This window comes from Aquila chrysaetos, chromosome 23 (genome assembly GCF_900496995.4).
Source record: "Aquila chrysaetos chrysaetos chromosome 23, bAquChr1.4, whole genome shotgun sequence".
Taxonomy (NCBI): Eukaryota; Metazoa; Chordata; class Aves; order Accipitriformes; family Accipitridae; genus Aquila; species Aquila chrysaetos.
Window position 1 is genome coordinate 8,146,103 of NC_044026.1, and position 15,743 is coordinate 8,161,845.

Below are 15,743 nucleotides of genomic sequence, written 5' to 3' on the forward strand. Positions count from 1 at the left end.
TTGTAGAGGACACTGTCTGTGAAGTAGAAAGTAATTTGTCTTATATGACTTATTTTATCATAAGCTGCTTAGTAAAAAAACTGAAGGAATGCAGACAGCTTAACTACTGTTTTTCCTTTGTGCTCCAAATGAGTTACTGTTGAGTGACCTAGGCAAAAACCACCAGCATAGTTTAGAGTGGAAATCAAGCTAAAATCCATTTTCACTTTCTTTTGAAGACAAGTGTATGATGCATATGACTGTTGTGTATAGATACATTTTTCAATGTGTTGCTAGACTTGTTTTTTCTTTTTTTAAAGAGGTTTTCAAGAACAGAGTTAAGCAATTCTTCTTAAACTTAATTTAGCTCAGAATTGTTCCTATCGTGTCTTGCTGCTTTGAAGTAGAAGCCTTGCCTACAGGTATTGCAGATTTAGTGAGTAGCTGCGCTTGTGATGCCCCACTGATCTCATCAAGTTTTTACAAAGTTATGCTGACTGCTTTCTGAGACCTGTTGGAGACTCAGCTCTCCTGGAAGCTGCACAGCCAATGACATGAGAGTCTTCCTGAAACTAGGCAGTCACACAAATATTAGTGCCAGCACAAGGGGGAGAGCATGCATGCGCTGGGAGAAAGGACAGGAGAAGCAGGATCCTTAAAGCAGTGGCCTGCACTTACTATGAATTAAAGGGATTGTAGCACCCCATCTTGGCAGTTCTGCTGCCTGGACTAGATGATTAGTTTGGACTATGCACCTGTTTTTCCGTTGGACAGCTAAAGCCATGTGAAATGAATCCTACCTCTGTAGACAACATGTCTCTTAGCTTCTTGTCTCAGAGGAGAAATTCCTTCAGTGCTGTTAGGTGCGTCTGTAGACAGTGTCATGTTTGCGTACAAATAGTACAGATATTCTACTTGTTCTACTGATGACACTTAGTCTAACATAATTTCACGGATGATACTCCTCTGAAAAGAGAAGCTAGAAAAGCAATGTTCTGAAGTAATAAGTTGAGATACATTTGTGTACAGAAAGATTCTGGATTACTTCTCCACAAATAGACAGACTGTGATCCCTACAATAGTTATTCTTGGCTATAGCGTCTAGGTTTTATAGCAGCGCTTGCATTGGAAATATATGGCTATGTGTTAGCAATATATTATAAATCAGTATTTCCTAGCTGTACTTTTTCCTATTGCTTTGCTGGTGCTTTTTTTTATTTATGTTGGTATCACTGCTACCTTCCTCTAGCTTGAAGATGACATCGTTGTCAAGCAGAATTATTTCAGCACAATAAAAAATTTTGCACTTCAGCTCGCTTCTGAAGATTGGATGATTCTAGAATTTTCTCAGCTGGGTTTCATTGGTAAGAAAATATTCATTTTAGTAGTTGAAAGAACACATTCATCCTCAGACTCTGTGAATTAATAGTGATCTGACTTCAAAGCTATCTTCTTTGTACTGGAAATAGACCAAGAAGTAGAAATTAATTGGCTTTTTTAGGAACTCTGGTTTAACCCGTGGGGGTGTTCCTTTTCAGCTGTTTCATATACTTTTATATGACTGAGGCAAACTCAAACTGTTGGAAAAGAGGGCATTTTTATAACCAAAAGTTAATTAATTTATAAAAGTACTAACACTTGAACTGCAAGGAATGACTTATTTTGAATTTAGCTGCCATTAGAACAAAAAATATCATTAAAACAGAACTGACTGAAGTAAAAGAAAAAAGCATGAAAACTAACTCCACCTAAACCAACTTCATTAGTGTTTGTGCCAAAATTTCCAAGAACCAGCAGCATCAGTTTGTCTTCGTTGCAAAGTCTATTCTATCTCCTCCACCTTTCTACTCCATCAAGGAGAAGTTATGACAGTCTGCTCCTTCCTACATGTAGAGTCTATCTGTCATTTGCAATGCACAGCAGTGAGAGAAGCTAATGCAGCATCTTGGGCTGTTGCAGATTGACTACCAGGGTGCTGTTGAAATTACTTTATGGTTCATTGCTCTTACACTAATACGTTTTTATTGAGAGGTACTAGGCTTAACAGAAGAAAAATGAAAGAGAAGTTTTGAAGGGATTTTACAAATCAAAAGGTTATTTCATTACTGCAGTGATGTGTCATGATCTGTCATGAGGAAAAATCAAAAGCTGAGTCAGAATGTGGAGATTCCTGTATGTAGTCAACACAAACGATTTCAATGCAAAGGCTGTAAGTTGAGCTCAGAACAGGAAGAAAATCCTACATGTAACAGATAAAGTGCAGTCCTGAGTTCTGTCACTCTCTTGGAAATTCTTGTTCTTGTTTTTACTTTGGATCTAATTTCCAAAGAAAGCTTCATTTTTAGCTCAAGTGACCCATAATGGTAGCACTGAGAATGTTGGCACTGTGTGAATGGCAAGTACTACCCTGTGTCCAGCTCAGCATCAGGTGTGCTGCAGAGGCAATAGTTCCCTGACTTTCAGGGTCTCAGAGATTCACTGAGTAGAAAGGAAAACAGTAGTTATTTCCTAAATGTGCTACGTTAAGGTACAAAATGGTACTTCGTACATTTGCCTGTCAGTCTAACCTACAGAAACAGTGGAGAGGAGGAGAGAAAATGGGCAGTGGGAAGTCTCCTTATCTATCTGGCTACCACATAACCAATCTGCTTGGTTGCCTTGGGCTACCAGTGGAGATGCCCTGTTGCTGAAATAGTTATGGGACTGGTTTTGTAGCCTGAGGTGGAAGGGAGAAACAAGAAATGGAGCTGCCTGTCATGGAGAAATAATAATTTAAATAATTTACTGGAGCTTTTGCCCTAAATAGACTTGTCTCTTCTGTTGGGGAGTCCCTTGCAACTCTCTGTGATTCTGTGGCTGCAGAGACTGGTTGAATGCCAGCATCTGATTAGACTTTGTTTCTACTTTTGAACAGTTAAACTCAATCCCAACTAAGCCCACAATTTGAGTTTGAGCTTTTAGTTATGCACTTTAAATGTAAATTCTGTATGAAGTTCCTGGGCTATAGAAGTAATTCACATTCATTCTACATTTGCGTATTTTAGTAGTAAAGCGTACTCGCTTACAAATTGCAGTTTTGTAAGATCAACATGTCAAAATGGGTGTAAAACCAACTTACAGTTTAGGACATGCACTGTCTACCCCATGCAGATGTATTTCAGATCACTTATTATTTGTGTATTTGTGTGTTTCACACCCCTTTCTATTCCCAGTGCTGCTATAGAGGGTACAGTGTCTAAGCCAGAAGGGGTAGGTAGATAGTTCTTAATACTGAGGTTTGGCTTAATCACCTGCACAACTGTTTAAAAATATTTTAAAGTTGTTTTTCTATACTGTCTATATACTTTTTTTCAGTGTAGGCTCTGACAATAGTTGTAGTTAAATTTAGTTTTTAGCTCGTGCTGCTTGCATCCCTGTTCTTTGTTCCTTGTATCATATTTGCTTGCCTCTGATTAGATCATATCAGTAGAATTTCAGATGCGTTTAGCTGTGGCTATACATCTTAATGTCACTTTTCTACCTAGAAAATTAAATTAGAGCTTTTTTTCCTCCCAATTTTGCTACTTACCCTGCTTTTAAGTTTTGAGAGAAAAATTAGTATTCATGGAAGCGACTAAAACTTCTGGCTTTGAGACACATTGGTGTACTATAACCATATATTGCATAGAAATTTTATGCAAGTAATGTAGATTTGCCTCATCTTTGCTATCCCTTTATGGATCTTGATGCAGACTGATATTGTGGTAATTTGGTAATGCAGATAGCTGTGGAGAAAAGCAAAAGTAGTTGCTTGTAACTGGAGATGAGTTCTATGTGTAGATGTCTACGAGAGAAAGTAGAGCACTGAATTGCCTAGATGCTACTGATTTAGAAATAATCACTAAAAAAGAGAGGTGTAGCTGATTTGCTGTAAGCTATTGGAAACCTTGATCAGGTTGCAAGTTCACTAGCGCGAGGTAAAAATGTTTTTTGTCCTAGTGTATTTCTGAACTGAAAATCTAATTAATGCAAGTACTACATGAGGAGGTGGGAAGTGCAGCTATTTAGGCTGACAGCAGGATTATAGAATTCTGTCACCTCTGCCACAGAGCAGAAGTTGCTTCCTTTGTGTTTTTTTAATACTGAAAGCATAGTCTTAAGTGCTGTCAAGTATCTAATAAATAATGGGTGAGACACATGCTGCTTCCCAAAGAAACTCTGTGGAAGGAGATGCATCTCTTGCTCTTCTGGATTCTGGTTTGCGCTGCAGTCCCTGACACAACATAGGAGAGTCCTACTAGCTTTTTATGAGAAATATTGATTTGTCTTCCAACTGCCTGTGAGCTGAACTGTTTTCCAGAGGATCTATAATACTCTGCCCTATAGCTGTAATGCCAGCTGTCACAAACTTTTAATGGAGCGGTCTGAAATCAGACTTTTGGTTGTCTTATACAGTTCCTCTGAATCTCACTGTGCCCTGATGTTTTAAGGCCTGTTGTTCTGATTATTTTAAGTTGTTCTGATTATAGTTTTGCTCAAGCTGTCCACATAGTTGAAGTTTGGGGAAGAGTAGATCAAGTCAAATATTTGAGATATTTAAATAACTTCAAAGAGGTTCTGGTTTTAATGCCAGTAATTTGCATCTCATTAACAGGAGAGCATTGAAAGACTTCAACTGTAGTTAGAATATGTGCTTGCAGGTATAAAATTATTGTTGGTGTAGACTGAATACATTTAATGATGCTTATGTGGAAGAATGAAAATGAATTATTTAAATACTTGCAGTTCAGAGAACTGCAGAAAACAAAGTTTTTCATTTTTTGTGTGTCTTATACTTGCCAACAAAGTACTAAGGGGGCCAGAATAGTTCACGAAGGATAGCATTTAAATGGACTGAGAACCAGATAGAAGTCTTGGCAGGGCACAATAAATAGCAGAAAATGTTCCACAATATTTTTTTTTTTTTTTTGTTCAGTCCTGGCTCTCGCTTTTATCAATATAGATAAATAATATGGAGAAAGTCTTCCACATTTTGTAAGTCTCTAGGGATTTATGGAACAAGATATTACCTTTGAGTCTTAATTCTGTTGGATTTTGGAGTTTCTTTCCAAGGGTAGGTTGTATGCACCCAGAATCTGAAACCCCTGAAATTTTGTCAGCAGAGTCTGCTTGATTTATGTCTGTTCTCATGCACTGTACCAAGTGCATGAGCATGGTGCAAGATGAGTCATTGCTTCAATTCTTTCACATTGTCTTTGGTTTGAGGCAGTGTGTGTTGACTGCAGTTTTTGCTTAGGTCTCTCTGGCTTGATGATTTTTGACTGCCTGTTGGGGGTGGCCAGTGGGCAATCTGTAGGCTGGATTTGGATGGCATCTCAATGCCTCCATGGCTCACAGCAGTTTCCTCACCTGCAGCTGCGTGGGAGGCCACAGGACCGCAGGACCTTGGCAAATGCTGCTTTTTGTTCTTGGGCTATGGCTATGCCCTAGGGAAGCCAGGCTGCTGCTGCTACCCTTGTTCAGGAGAGGCCAGGCAAGGGCTTGGCTGGTTTGGATTCGGAGGGGCTGGGGTGTCGGATCTGTGCAGTAGGAGTTGTACTGGGCTGCTTTCCATCACAAGGAGTAGCTGTGGACAGTCAGAGGTCCAGAGCTTTGAAGATGTGTTTCACCAGGGGCTTTGCTGCAGAGGCCTGTTTTTGAGCTGATGTAGGAAGAGCGTTCTAGGGGAGAAAAGGGGGACATTGATCCATGGCTGTACTGCTGTGCTGGGCTGGTGGTGTCCTGAGACAGAAATGACAGATGAGGGATGCTGTGTTATACTGAAGGGCAAGGAGCTGGGGCAAAGCTGTGCCAAGCTGGGTGTTGAAGGCAGTGACAGCCCTTCAGCAAATAGTGTGTGGATGTCTGTCCTTGGTTACTGAAGGGAGACGAGGGCTTGTCTCAGGAATAGGGTATTGCCTGTTCATCTTCGGCCCAGTGATCATTACGAATTAAAGTCAGAAGGCTTTGCCTGCACTGTTGAACCCTTCCACAGTATTGGGCAGTGTAACATAGAGAGGCCAGTTGGGTCTGAAGGTGCTAGTGCAGGTACAGCCAGCTGATGCTTACCTAGCATATTCTGACTAGTTGCAGTTGGATGTATCAGGGATTTTTTGTTTAGTTTTTCCTGGCATGTCCTGTGATGTCACTGTGTTAACTAGATTATTCCCCAAGTCAGGGGTGGTTGACTGCATGGTTGACAGTAGTATGCCAGTCTAGGCCTAGAGGAAAGTGCCTCTGGGCCTAGACAAGTTTGCCATATGGAAGTAAATAATTTGTTTGCTGAAAGCCTGTTTCTATTTTAGGTAAAATTAGGATAACTTAAATTAGGGAAAAGAGTAAATGCCTACTCTTACCTTCAGTCTTTCTCTGCTTATTTAATTGTAGGTAAGGATCTCGTACCTTAACATTCAGGTTTTAAGTGACATGATCCGTGAGTGTCTTTTCACCATAGACGACAACTGAAGACTGTAATCCTTGTGTTCTTCAGAAGATGAGCTAGTCAAAGGAAAAAACGTACAGTGTGGTTCTATTGCTCCCTCCTTGGGCAGAAGAAAAAAAGGATTCCAGAGCAGCATGACTGCGTATACCTCCTGGAAGAGGATAAACTGTCTCTTCAGTCAGTCTGCTTCCATTGAGATTGGAGCAATAATGTGGGGATGTTTTTGTCTTCTGAATCGTGTGGTATTGTGGATCTCTCTGACACTGCATGGGAAGGTCCACTTCCTCTGGAAGCAGGTGTGACTGACAGACTACCTCAGCAGGTGTCATCCAGAAATGATGGTTTCAGTCCCGTAAACATCGCAGTAACATCTGATTAGTCCCATTTTTCAGCTGGTGTTTGATTAGGGTTTCTCATATTTTTCTCTTCTCCTGCCCTATACTATTGAAAGCATTAGGCAGAGATGAATCACCAGGAAAACTGGGAGCCCATTTACTTGGAAGTGTGACAAGCTGAAAGAGAGATTACTCTGCATGAATATTTTACACAACATTGTACAAATCATATGATTGTTTCCTACCCATTTTTAAATATTTACTTCTGCAAATAAAGTTAAACAATATGACAACAATATAGTGTGTAAATGGTAACAATATACTAATAAAAAATCATAACATCTTTCTTACATCTTTAAAGAAGAAAGGTTTGCAGTTGTCCCTAGTTTAGTAGGAGCTGTCCCTTGTTTAGTGGGAGCTTCAAATTTTAATTACAGAGTATTTTCAAGAGGTGATGCCTATTTGAGGACCTCATTGCACCAAGCACTTACAAGTGATGTCAATGTTTTTGCTTTATAAACAGCCAAATTAAAGGTTTTTGTAAGGGACAACTTTGAGTTAGCAATGCCAGGTCAATTAATGTCTTACCACATTTACTTCTCCACCCCACTGTGTGAATGGTTTCCTTTATGAATATAGCATCATTCCAACAGATTAAATAACTGGAACTTTTGTCAGATGCTTCTTCTGTATTTATTGCATTGCATCATGACGTAGCCTCGCTAAGAGCCCTCCAAATCATCTCAGAATTCCAAAATAAGTATTATTTCATTGGCTATGTTCTTATCCAATTTTATACAAGTCATAAGGGAATGAAATCGCATCAGACTTGTTTTGTGGAAAGGATGAGGCCCTTCAGGTGATTTCCTAAGTATGTATCCTCTTTCTGAGAAAATAAAGGATCTTACAATCTGAGATCCTGGCATTGTCAAAGCAAATCTCTGTATGTCTGAGTCTGATACCTGGCAGTATCAGAGCATGCATAACAGGGCCCCTGCAACTTTGATGCTTTCCCTTAAAAATATCCTTGCTGCTAATATATGTAAGCCAACAACCTGGCATTCTGTATCTACTCTGAGATACTGTATAATGTGCCAGGCTCAGTCACCTGTTTCAGTAGAGAAATTTTCCATCCCTGTTCCAACAAGGATTTGAACTCCCAGCTAAATGTTTTGTTTGTGTTTTTTTTTTTTTTTTTATGCTGCCTTGTGATAATCTTCTATGAATTACAGACTTCAGTGAGCCTCAAAGGAAAGAAGTAACTGAATGTCTGGCTCTCAGTGATAGCCCACATGTACATTCACAGTAGAAATGTATGTTCCTAATGACTTAAGACTGGATAACTTTTTACCTTTCATGTAGCGGTGGTTCAGGGTGATACTTCAAGTATATCCTCACTTCTTTTTCTATAAATGTGAACATACTCCTAAATGGCTAAATAAGGTAGACTGCTTGCACAATTTCTTCATTTCCACTCAGCCACCTGCTCAAGTGGAGTGCTATACTGCCGATAGTTTTTAAGCTCCATACAAAATGCTGTTCCATATTTGTTTGTCATCCAGACTAGCCTATGCAGCTCCTTAGTAGCCTTTCCAAAGAATTTTGTCCTCTTGTAGATGAGCACCAAATCCCATTTTCTGGTGAGTGTGGGAAGTGTTTTTGCCACCTCAGAGAGAAATCTGTTCTTAATGTCTACTCCAGCTATTCTTCCTAAATGTAGAAGGAGAAAATATTAGGACCTCTACCACTTGTGGAACTTACTTTAAAAGCCTACGAAGGCCTCATAGATTACAAGTGGGAAAAAAAAAGTTCACATGCCTAAGAGCTGTATGTTAGTGTGTTGTACAGAACTCCCAAGTGTGGACAGATGGAAGGCTTGCATTGGGGAAGAGCTTCTATTGGGCTCTGAGCCATTAATGCACACGTGGCCAAGAGCCCATGCTAAGTCAGCACTGCCCACATCTCAGCACCATCTACAGAACTGGATCACATCAGCCAGTGTCCTCCTAAGAGATTCATCGTCATGTAATGTCTTTCTCCCTTGCCTCCTCTGTTGTAGCCTAGCAAAGCAGAGGCAGACTTCATCTGCAAACCTGATGATGTTTTCTGAATCTGCCTTCAAATCTGGAACTGCCTTTGGAGTTTAGTTGGCACTCAGTCCCTGGTACAAGCACTTGTTGTCAGTCTGTCTTCAGCCTTGGACTCCCCCACTCCCAGTTACCTGTTGCTCCTGCTAGCAGTGTCTTCATACAAGGCACCTTTCTTAAGTGCTGCATTCAGTTTAAAAAAATAGCCCTATGTATTGGCCACCTTTCTCTTCAGACACCTGTACTGGCAGTGAAGTGTATTCCACAACCACATAAATAGTTGCTTTTGTTGATAGTAAATAGACTTTCCTCATCAACTGTAAGTTTCCTTCTTTTGCCAAGGTCTCCTTTAAGCCTCACAGTTTGCAGGGTTCCCAAGAATCCTGTACCACAGTGCCACCCAGAAGTCCATCTGTAGTTGACCAAGCAATATGCTGTCTTGGAAGCCCCAAAGTCGTGGCAGTACTTGGCAAAGAAGTTTGGCAGTTTTTGTTTGTGGGAGGGACTTCGACTTTCTACTAGGCAGCTGACTGCTTTGAGTGTGGCTAGTTGGAAATACCCTTGGTGTGAGTTTGCTGGTGGCCTATGCATTTCAGAAAAAACTCAGGTCGCTGCTATGTGATGTCTGTCTGTTTTTAAGTTGCATTGTCTCTGGCTGTGTTCTAGTAGCTTCCTTCTTTCCCTTTGATTTTCTACACAAAAGGATCTGGAGTTAGTGGTAGGTGTTCCATCTCTGCTTTTTGTACCTGCAAAAGCTGAAATTGTGTGACTGGGCAGATAACACTTGAAACAGCTCCTTGTCTCAGATTCTTGAAGCTTACACATGGCATGGAGAATAATAGACATGAATCCATAACTCTGTTTTTGCAGACTGACAATTTCTGTTCTTAAGGAGACTGTGTTGTATTATACATTTAATATTTTGATAGCACCAAGATATATTACAATGAGTTTTTGTTTGAATAGTTGTTTTGTGTAGTTTTGCATAGCTGAAAGGAATGGAGCTTTTAATAACATTGAGATTTCAAGTTGTTCATTGTTAATGTTACTTGTCTTGGCACAAATGTATCATCTGTTGTCTCACTGATTTCAAAAGACCATGTTATCTTTAATATAAAATAACTCCAGTTGCTGTTATTGTCGTCACAGGTAAAATGTTCCAGTCTCCGGATATCACTCTTATTGTAGAGTTCATATTTATGTTTTATAAGGAGAAACCTATTGATTGGCTCCTGGACCATATCCTCTGGGTGAAAGTGTGTAACCCTGAGAAAGATGCTGTAAGTTTGTTTTTATAATAAAGCTTCTAAAATCATCATTGAATCATAGAATGGTTTGGGTTGGAAGGGACCTTAAAGACCATCTAGTTCCAGCCCCCCTGCCATGGGCAGGGACACCTTCCACTAGTCCTGGTTGCTCAAAGCCCCATCCAACCTGGCCTTGAACACTTCCAGGGATGGGGCATCCACAACTTCTCTAGGCAACCTCTTGCAGTGTCTCACCACCCTCGTAGTGAAGAAATGTTTTCATGATGGTGAATGAGTTGGTTTTGGTGAGCTGGAGGCTAGCATAGTGTGTATTACAGTTACAGCACGTCCTGAGTGAGTCTTTCTTCCTACCGAGATATTAATCTCAAAAGAACTTTAGAGAGACAGTTCTCAGAGGCATTATAACTGTTACTGTTTCAGATTTTGGAGATGGATGCAGTAGGATGAAAAGCAAAAGTCTAGTTAGTTTCTGTGTGTAACAGTCCTAAAATAAACTCATTCACCTAACCCCCACTGAGGCTCTGCAGAATGCCACTGCTTGGATAGCAGTCATAGAGAAGGTTCCAAATGAGGAAAAAACTTTTGGATTTTGGTCCTTCATTTCTCAAGTAGCACCCTTGCTGAAAGACTGAACAAACAGGTTCTGTGCAAGAACCTTGAACAGTATTATATTTGCACAGCAGTCTTGGTAGATTTCTGGAATGAAAACAAGAACAACTGAATAAGTAGATCTGGGTTCTTGTTAAGTCTTTTTGGTTCATGTAACATCACATAATTGCAGTAAAAGCTCAGCAACCTTGTGTTGGTTTTACTAATGTGATTTTTTTTTTTTTTTTAATTTTTTTTTTTTTTTAACCCTCCTCCCCTGTTTCAGAAACATTGTGATCGACAGAAATCTAACCTACGGATACGCTTCAGGCCTTCTCTTTTCCAGCATGTTGGCCTCCACTCCTCTCTGGCAGGGAAGATCCAGAAACTCACAGTTAGTAGCTAAAATTTTCCTTCATTTCCAGAGCAGGCTGATTAAATGAAAAACTTTGTAGCCTTTGAGAAAGCAGGCATTTTCTTGTCTGGCATTTTCAAGGATGTTGTATATTGCTCCAGTTGGAATGAAATCTGATTTAAACTGGTTACTTTCAAGTATAAGAAGTGCTAATCTCAGTTTATTTTTGTGGATTTTTGCTAGGGGATATTTTTTCTAATTTTTTTTACTTTAATGGCATGTTCATCTTATTAATCTGTACAAGATCTGATAAACCCCCAAATGAGTAATGCATTCATTTTCCATTTTATGCAAGTGTTTGTTTTAAGTGTAACCACTTGGGAAAAGAATATAATAAAACAGGTTATCTGACCAGCATGATGTTTGTCTTTCTTTCAATTAGGATAAAGACTTCCTGAAACCATTACTGCATAAAATCCACGTGAATCCACCTGCAGAGGTTTCGACATCTTTAAAAGTCTACCAGGGGCATACGCTAGAAAAAACCTACGTAGGGGAAGATTTTTTCTGGGCTGTCACACCAGTTGCTGGGGATTATATTCTATTTAAATTTGACAAGCCAGTCAATGTAGAAAGGTTAGTAATTATTTGCCTTTGGTCTCATATCTAAAGCTGCTTGTTTGCTAGGAATGCTTGAAGGTAGAATTTGGGGCTGTCATTATAACCTAAAGTGAAATGATGTTCAGCTGAACCTATGCTCATTAATGTCTTCCCTCTAACTCTTTTACTACTTTAAATTTTGTCTTGCCCCCCCTTTTTTTTTTTTAATTATTTTTTCTTTTTATTTAATCCAGGGCATTTTTGATAAATGGAATTCAAAACCAGTGCTTCTCTGGCAGTTCATAAGAGAATTTAAAAGAAGCCAATTTGATTCTCTTTGTATTTGGTTGGTCTGCTTCTAATTACAGAGCAATTGTACAGCATGGTGTGTGGTACAGTATGTTGTGCCCTGCAGCCTCGGTCCCTTGATTGTCCAGATCAGAAATCTTGCTGGAGCATATCATGATGTCCCCAGACCTGAAAGCTGGGAACTCTGAAGGGTAATGTGTTTTAGATGTAGCTTTAGGCCTTGAAAAAAGTCACCGTGCTAAGACTCCAAGTTGACCTATTTAAAAACCTTAAAATTTAACAAAAAAAAAAGGGGGGGGGGGGCAGGGGTTGCCCTTGAAATACAAATATCTGTGACTTGTTAGAGGACTAAAGGTGACTTCTTTTTAGCTACTGGTCAGATTAAATAAGGATAATAGAGTTTGCGCTTTAGAGTGTAGTCATCCTTTAGTTTTATTGAGACTCATTTGCTGTTTTGCTTTTTACTGTCTTGCCAACATAGTAGTCCAAGACTTAAAAATTTGTTCATTTAGTGTCTGTTTAAGTGTTACTATGTTAGTGGATTTGTTTTCTCCTTTCTTCACATACCTTATGTGTTGAGGCCAGTACTTATAGTATGGTAGAGCAAAGTTTCTTTGGATCAATTTGACTGGATGCTTTTCTTGTGAAGCAGCCCTTTTTGCAGTCCTGAACTGAACCCAATTAGTCAACTCTGTGCCTTGGTACATAATCAAAGGCTAAGTCTTCACTTTGGCTTAGCATAACAGTGAGGATCAGTAGTTTCCTTGTTACTATGTTGCTCCAAACTAGTCTGACCTATGAAACTCAAGTTTGTTGCTTGAGATGTCAAATTACTCTTTCAGATGATTGCTATGCTTTAAAAGACTTTCCTGGTTAGCTTTCCAAGATGCATGTGTTGAGGAATATGACTGCCATACCTCCTTGGATTAAAGGCAGAATCTTTTTTTATGCTGTGCCAATAGTTTAAAAAAAACCCATATTTTTCAACTCAGATATATGAATTCATTGATTTCTTTTTGATCAAATTTTCCTTTTCAAAGTTATGAAGTAAGTGTTGTCCAATTTGTGTGTTTGGTTTTGGGTTTTTTTGTTTTGAAAGAATTATATGCGTATGCATTTACCCTGTAAGAATAGGGTGACTCTGAGCAGCAAATGTTGATCTTGGTTGGCTTAGGACAAGTCAAATGCACAATGGCAATTTTGGGAAGCATTGCAAGTAAGTATCATAGGTCAGCACTGTTACTTAAAAAATGGTATGCACAGGTCTGAAGAAAATATTATTTGATATGTATTACCTTAATGGTGAGGGAATTGGGGGAATGAGTAAGTACTAATAATCTGTGCTAAAGGTGGGAAGATAGTGTTCATTAATGTGCCCTGGAAAAATGTAGCTAGGCCTAAGGTAGTTAGGTCTACCTGCTGTGTTAAGAACAGTCCCAGCAGTAGCGGATGATATGATTTTTTTTTTGTTGTTGTTATTTCTATTCATTGAAGAAATGCATTTTAGTTTTAGAAGAAAGGGAACATCTTGTATTCTGTTGCTTCCTCAAAGGAAGTGCTACCCATCCAGACTAGAGTTTGTTTGAGCTGTCGTTGTAAGCCATTTTGAAGTTTATTATTATTTTAGCTTCATTGCCACAGTGTCCTCAAAAATGCAGTATTTTGCCTTTCTGAAGTCAGTGGCTGATTAGGGGTACAGATGTTGTAATTTCAAATTGTTGGGGACTTGGTTTTGTTTGTGTACTTAACCTTCACCTAACAAAATCTGCTGCTGCTGAAGTTAAGTAGAGCAATGATGTTTCCTAATATTTCAAGGATGCTTGCTGAGGCAGTCAGAAATAAAACTGTGACTTAAGGGTTGAAACACAGAAAAGGGAAAATGGACCGAGTATTAGGAAGACTTCCCGGGTGGGGAGATATATCTGATTGTGGGAATTAAGAGTAGAAAATACACTTTTGAGAGCCATCTTGTGTTTGTTGAAGGGATGCAACAGGTTTTCCCTTTTTTCTTTTTCTTTTTTTTTTTTAAAGCTCTTTGAATATACAGAAAATTTTGTCTGCCAAGTCAGTTTGAGGTGTAGCTGTTTAACTCCCATAATAAATTCTTGATAAACAAGTTTTTTAATGCAAATATTGACCACAACACTGACTGAATGGCAGGTCTGTTACACTGTGACAGAGCACTAACTTGTTCCTATAGTTTATTTTTCCGCGCCAAAAGTTTTGCTGAACTCAATTTAAATTTTCAGCTGAGTATAGCAGTTCAGTAATTAGCTTTCATTAAGTCTTTAAACATTTCATTTTTGAGATCTGAGAATATTGCCAGGGATAATAGTGGCAAGGATCTGTTAATAGTTTAAAGTGAGAACTGAGCTCACTTCTCTGAACAGAAAGTAATATTTGTGGCTATTTTGCGCAAGACCTGGTTGGCAGATCCCTGCTGAATATTAAACATTCAAATAGATGGTGCTTGTTCTAAACCACACCTGGAGAACAGGGATGTGTAAATTGAAATTGTCTAATGCTCATTTTAGTAACAGCTCTTGTACTGAACCTTTTTTAGTTTTTTTCCAAGCAAAAGATCTCCAGCCATAACACTGAAGTCCCTTGATACTAAGCTAGGATCTCATTCTTGTTTTTGCAAAAAGAAGATACATACCTCTCTTTTAGTAGCATATGCTTGAGAATGAAAGTAGATCCACTGACTTTCCTCTTAAAAACAAATTGCACAGCAGTGTTGAAGGTGTGGTTTGGTTTTGCTTTGGTTTTTTTCTAAATAAATGGATAGACTGTTTTCTAAATGCTCAAACAGCCTACATTGTAAAGATAAGAAATACTGAATTTCTGTTCCCTTAGGTTGTTATGTAATTATTGAAATCTACTTTGCTATTTTAGTATGTACACTGTTGTTCCAAGCACACATTTAATTATTAAAACTGACAGTTATATTTAAGAGTTTCTTTATGAAGCATACATTATTACTACTTGCATGCTAGTACTGAATGTAAATTAATTTTCCTTACTATAAATAACAGATTCAAGATACTGTTTTTCTTCAGAGATGTCAGTGAGGAATGTTGTACTGAGCAGCTCATTGTGAAGAGCATTTGACTTTAGACATTGCTTTGTTTAAGGGTTTTTGTATGTAGAAAGCTCTGAAATATTGGTGGATGAGTAGTGAATCTTGAACAGAAGTAATAAACTTTTAATGTGATCCTGGTTTAAAAAAAAAACCAAAACCAAAACACATCCCAGAAAGACATTCCATTGCAGCACTTAAGTGATGCTGGTGTCCATCATCATCACAACCATCTCTTTTTGACTGCTTAAGTTTCAGAGTCCTCCCTATAGATGTGATTGACACAAATCAGATATTGTTTTCAAAGAACATGTACACTAATTACATCGAGGAAGGCCTTGGAAGCACATAACCTATGACTGTTTTAATTAGATTATGTTTACGCTCATCAGCTTTTCTGCAATACAAATTTAGAATGGATATTTATAAAAAGGGCTTCAGGTTTGTTTCAGTATAAATTGCTTTCAAATGCTGATCTTTATTAAAAAAAAAGGCTGCAGGAAAAGACAAGGATGTATTTTATACTGTGGAAAGGAAAAAAAAACCCACCAAAAACCAAATCCCACTCCAACCTCACCAGTATAAATATCTAAATTTTCCTTATATTTTTAAAATATGAGGCTCATCCTTTCTTGTTTGTAACTGCTTGGTAGTGTTACTTTGCATATTTTCAAAAGGATTAG

At 38.7% G+C, this 15,743-nt stretch overlaps 1 protein-coding gene across 3 annotated transcripts in view; it reads left to right on the plus strand.

Annotated features, from left to right (window-relative positions):
- MGAT4A (alpha-1,3-mannosyl-glycoprotein 4-beta-N-acetylglucosaminyltransferase A) overlaps nt 1–15,743 on the plus strand; it is an 84,942-nt gene that overhangs the window by 51,590 nt on the left and 17,609 nt on the right. For all 3 annotated transcript variants that reach the window (XM_029998656.2, XM_029998654.2, XM_029998655.2), the window contains 4 exons: nt 1,229–1,343; nt 10,011–10,141; nt 11,004–11,111; nt 11,515–11,708. In XM_029998656.2, the coding sequence (XP_029854516.1) occupies nt 1,229–1,343; nt 10,011–10,141; nt 11,004–11,111; nt 11,515–11,708 (548 nt within the window). The remainder of the gene's footprint in view (nt 1–1,228; nt 1,344–10,010; nt 10,142–11,003; nt 11,112–11,514; nt 11,709–15,743) is intronic.